This window comes from Hyaena hyaena, unplaced genomic scaffold (assembly GCF_003009895.1).
Source record: "Hyaena hyaena isolate Hyena2069 unplaced genomic scaffold, ASM300989v1 scaffold_2828, whole genome shotgun sequence".
In the NCBI taxonomy this organism is placed as follows: domain Eukaryota; kingdom Metazoa; phylum Chordata; class Mammalia; order Carnivora; family Hyaenidae; genus Hyaena; species Hyaena hyaena.
This window is the reverse complement of record NW_024083476.1, coordinates 978-5813: the sequence shown is the minus strand read 5'-3', so window position 1 is coordinate 5813 and position 4836 is coordinate 978. Positions and strand designations below refer to the sequence as shown.

At 41.2% G+C, this 4836-nt stretch overlaps 1 protein-coding gene across 1 annotated transcript; it reads right to left on the bottom strand.

The window, feature by feature from the left end:
• Window positions 1-603: 603 nt before the first annotated feature.
• On the bottom strand, window positions 604-1389 carry LOC120227697 (sulfotransferase 1C2-like; the record flags this gene model as incomplete). The annotated part of the gene is made up of 2 exons (XM_039225755.1): window positions 1200-1389; window positions 604-729 (listed from the first exon to the last, which is right to left on the bottom strand). Coding segments are annotated over exons 1-2 (277 nt in total), but the record flags the coding sequence as incomplete, so codon positions are not given.
• Window positions 1390-4836: the final 3447 nt, after the last annotated feature.

Sequence of the window (4836 nt, the reverse complement as noted above, 5' to 3'; positions counted from 1 at the left end):
ATTCACTGTGGTACATTTAAGCAATGGAATATTAGTCAGCACTGAAAAGAAATGAGCTATCAATCCATGAAAAGACATGGAGGACACTTAAATGCACATTACTGAATGAGACAAGCCAGTCTGAAAAGGCTACATACTGTACGATTCCAACTATATGATATTCTGGAAAAGGTAAAACTGTGGAGACAGTAAACAGATTAATGGTTGATGGAAGTTGGGGAGTGAGGGTGGGACGAACAAGTGGAACACAGAGGATTTTTAGGGCAGTGAAGCTATATCTGTGTGGTATTATAGTGCTGGATCCAGTTCATTATACTTTGGCCCAAACTCATAGATTATACAACATCTAGAGCAAATCCTAATGTGAATGATGGGCTTTGGGTGATTATAATGTGTCAGTGTAGGTTCATCAATTGAACCAAATGCATCATCTGGGGGAGGGGGTAGATATTGATAATGGAGAAGGCTATGCATGTGTGGGAAATCTCTGTGACTCTACCCTGTTGTAAACCTAACACTGCTCCAAAAGAAAAAAGAAAAGGAAAAAGAAAATCTTAAAAGAAGAGAAAGAATGGAACCAGAGAGGTAAGGGGGAACTCTCGCCAGAAGGCTGGGGTGGGCGAGCCCACTCGATGAAAGGATGGCGGTGTTGAATAATGGCTTTCTGACATTTCTCCACATCTCCATTCTGCTCAATCATGTCCACAATTTCCTGAATCCACGTGGTCCCTGGGACCCAAACAGAAAGGGCAAGACACAGAAACTGGTTAGACAATCTGTCTTAAGTGTCTTGGGTGAAAAAGGGGATGTGGAAACTGATGGTACTTGGTTCAGTCTCCCCTCCGGTTAGGATCCTGTCCTGAACGTCCATGCGGGAAAGCCCCACAAAGTCTCTATGGACAGAAAGAGCAGCAGAGCCAAAGCTACATGACGCTGTTACCCAAGAGCAGTCCATGATAGAGCACAGCAGGCTCTAACACCTGGCTTTATAGCTTTATGGCTCTAAAGCCATTATGCTTGACCCTGATAATCTCAGGGACACTAAGCATCCCGAGGCTGCCTCGTCAAGGAATAGTGAGTAGGAGCAGCTTTCCTTGAATGAGTGAGTGCAAACACTGTATCAGGGGAGATCCTAACTGATGTGAACATCCCTTTCTGACTCCACAGGCTGAAGTTCGGTGGTCCCTTCACCCAGTCACCTGATTTAGGGTAGGTACAGATGAGGAGATCATCTGGCTTGGCCTCAAAGTTCTGGATCTGGCTCCAGTTGTCCACAGTGCTAGCCTTCAGGGGGATCCCTGCCACCTCTCTCAGTTGTATCTGTGTTCCCAACTCTGTGGTCAGGGCCATAGTGTCTTACAATGGACGGGGGTGGGGAGGAGGGGGTTCCCTGCAGGCATAGGAGAGAGAAGACTTTGAAAACAATTGAGGTAAAATACACATAACATAAAATTTACCATTTTCACCATTTTTAAGTGTCCAGTTCAGTGGCATTAAGTACATTCTCATTGTTGTGCAGCCACCACCAACATCCATGTCTAAAACTTCTCCATCTTCCTACAATGAGATTATTGCCCCTTTCCCTTACCCCTTTCTACTTCCTGTCTCTACGAATTTGTCTACACTAGGTCCCTCATATGAATGGAATCATACAATATTTGTCCTTTTTTGACTAGCTAATTTTACTTAGGATAATATTCCCAAAGTTTATCCACCTTGTACCATTTGTCAGAATCTCATTCCTTTTTGAGGCTGAAAAACATCCATTGTGTAGCAAAAACTGTATTTTGCTTTTTCATCCATCCATGCATAGACACTTAGGTTGCTTCTAATGTTTGGCTTTTGTGAATAATGCTGTACGAAACATGGGTATATAAATATTTCTTCAAGATCCTACTTTCAGTTCTTTGGAGTATGAGAAATTGCCATGCCTTTTTCCACAGTACACAGCACATAATTTAACATTCTCAGCAAAAAGGTACAAGATTTCCAATTTCTTCACATCTTTAACATTTTGTTATTTTCTGTTTATTTTATTACTTATATGTTTACATTTTTAAAAATTTCTAGAATAGTCACCCTAATAGGTTGAGGTGATAGTTCATGTACTTTTGATTTTCACTTCCCTAATGATTAGTGATGGTGAGCATCTTTTCATGTGCCTATTTGTCTTCATATATCTCTCTTGAAGAAATGTTGAAGAAATGTTTATTTAAATCTTTAGCCCATTTGTTGAATCAGGTTTTTGTTTCATTCTATTGAGAGTAACATCTTTAATGCACAAAAGAAAAAGCCAGGAGAACCGGCCACTAATACTCCAGAATAATTGGCTACTGAGATCCCAGAAGACATTTATTGCTACCGCTAGTAATTATATACTAGTTAAAGCTAACATTTACTGAACACTTCAATTTGCATGTGCTGAGCTGAATGCCTTATATACATAAACTTATTTAACTGTTGTATAAAATGAGTGCCAGGTTTAGTTATGAAAACGTCCTTACAGGAATATTTTCCATACTTACTGGAAATTGAGTAAGAGAATCTGGCCCAGCCTTTCCAGGGAGCGGGTGAGAGGGAGTTTGTGCTACCATAATGAGACTCTTTTTCAAGCTGGCTTCTACTCTCGGAGTGAGGTAAGTCTCTTAGAATGGAGACTATGTTTTCAGAAAATGAAAGATGAACTATTTCTGAAAATAAATTTCAAGTATAAGAAACAGCCAGTTTGACAGTATGTCAGACAAGGTGGAGTTTGGATAATATCAAAATTACGATGTTGTCAAGATTAAGAAGCAGGTGGGAAGAGAACTAACATTTCTTTAAAAATATTTTTTTAAACATTTATTCATTTTCGAGAGACAGAGAGGGTCAGAGTATGATCAGGGCAGGGGAAGAGAGAGAGAGAGGGAGACACAGAATCTGAAACAGGCTCCAGGTTCTGGGCTGTCAGCACAGAGCCTGATGCGGAGCTTGAACCCACCAACTATGAGATAATGACCTGAGCCAAAGTCGCATATTTGACTGAGCTGCCCAGGTGCCCCAAGAACTAACAATACTTACAGGCCTTTTATGTTTAATCTTTCTTTAAAATTTCTTAATGTTTTTATTTATTTCTGAGATATCGAGAGAGAGAGAGAGAGTGACAGCGTGAGCAGGGGAGGGTCAGAGAGAGAGGGAGATACAGAATGTGAAGGAGGCTTCATACTCTGAGCTGGTTGTCAACACAGAGCCCGAGGGGGGGCTCGAACCCACGAACCGTGAGATCATGACCTGAGCCAAAGTCAGACGCTTAACCGACTGAGCCACCCAGGCGCGCCTATGTTAAATCTTTTACAAACTTTTCTTTTCTTTTAATTTATATCACAATTTTATTAGGAAGGAATAATTAACATTCATAAATGTGAGGAAGCTGGAAGTCATATGATCAATAACTTGTCCAAACTTGTAGTCAGTGTCTCTCTGCAAATTCTACATTCCTTTTTAAAATATTACCTCTCTTTTTTTTTATTGTGAGTATATGTATGTACCAGAAAATTTGGAATAAGCCCAAAGGTATGAAGAAAAATTAATCACATAGGAATTATTATTTTTATGTATTTCTGTTTTTCTTTTTTTTAAATAGTTTATTGTCAAGTTGGCTTCCATATAACACCCAGTGCTCATCCCCACAAGTGCCCTCCTCCATGCCCATCTCCCCCCTCTCCCCCACACACCCGTCAGTTCTGTTTGTCCTCAGTATTCAAGAGTCTCTCATGGTTTACCTCTCTCCCTCTCCCCCACTATTTCCCCCTTCTTCTCCCCGACGGTCCTCCGTTATGTTCCTCCAAATCCTCCTATACCTGCAAACATATAGTATTTGTCCTTCTCTGCCTGACTTACTTCGCTCAGCATAACACCCTCAAGTTCTATCCATGTCGCTACAATTGGCCAGATTTTATTCTTTCTCATTGCCATGGAGTATTCCATCGTATAGATAAACCACATCTTCTTGATCCATTTGTCCTTTGATGGACACTTAGGCTCTTTCCATGTTTTGGCTATTGTTGAGAGTGCTGCTATGAACATTGGGGTACATGTGTTCCTATGCATCAGCACTCCTGTGTCCCTTAGGTAAATTCCTAACAGTGCTATTTCTGGGTCATAGGGGAGTTCTATTTTTAACTTTTGAGGAACCTCCACACTGTTTCCCAGAGGGGCTGCACCAGTTTACATTCCCACCAACAGTGTAGGAGCGTGCCCGTTCTTCCCCATCCTCGCCAGCATCTAGAGTCTTCCGATTTGCTCATTTTAGCCACTCTGACTGGCGTGAGGTGGTATCTCAGTGTGGTTTTGATTTGTATTTCCCTGATGAGGAGGGATGCTGAACATCGTTTCATGTGTCTGTTGGCCATCTGGATGTCCTCTTTGGAGAAGTGTCTGTTCATATCTTCTGCCCATTTCTTCACTGGGTTGTTTGTTTTTCGGGTGTGGAGTTTGGAGTTATACCCTTTTCTAATAATCCAGTAATCTAGTAAGTAAAGTGTTTTCCAGAGTTCTAGGAGCCACTCTAACAACTTCAAGGAAACGGTCATGGGGACCTTCATTCTAAAGGTGGTTCCTCATGAGGTGACTGTGTGGCTAAGTTGGTAAAGTGACTGATTCTTGATTTCAGCTCAAGTTGTGATCTCATGGCCCTGTGATGGAGCCCCATGTGGGGCTCTGTGCTGAGTATAAGCCTTCTTTAAGATTTTTTCTCTCCCTCTTCCTCTGCTCCTACCCTTGTGTGCACACTCCCCCCACCTCAAAAGCAAATAAATAATAAATAATAAATTAAATTAAATTAAATTAATTAAAATG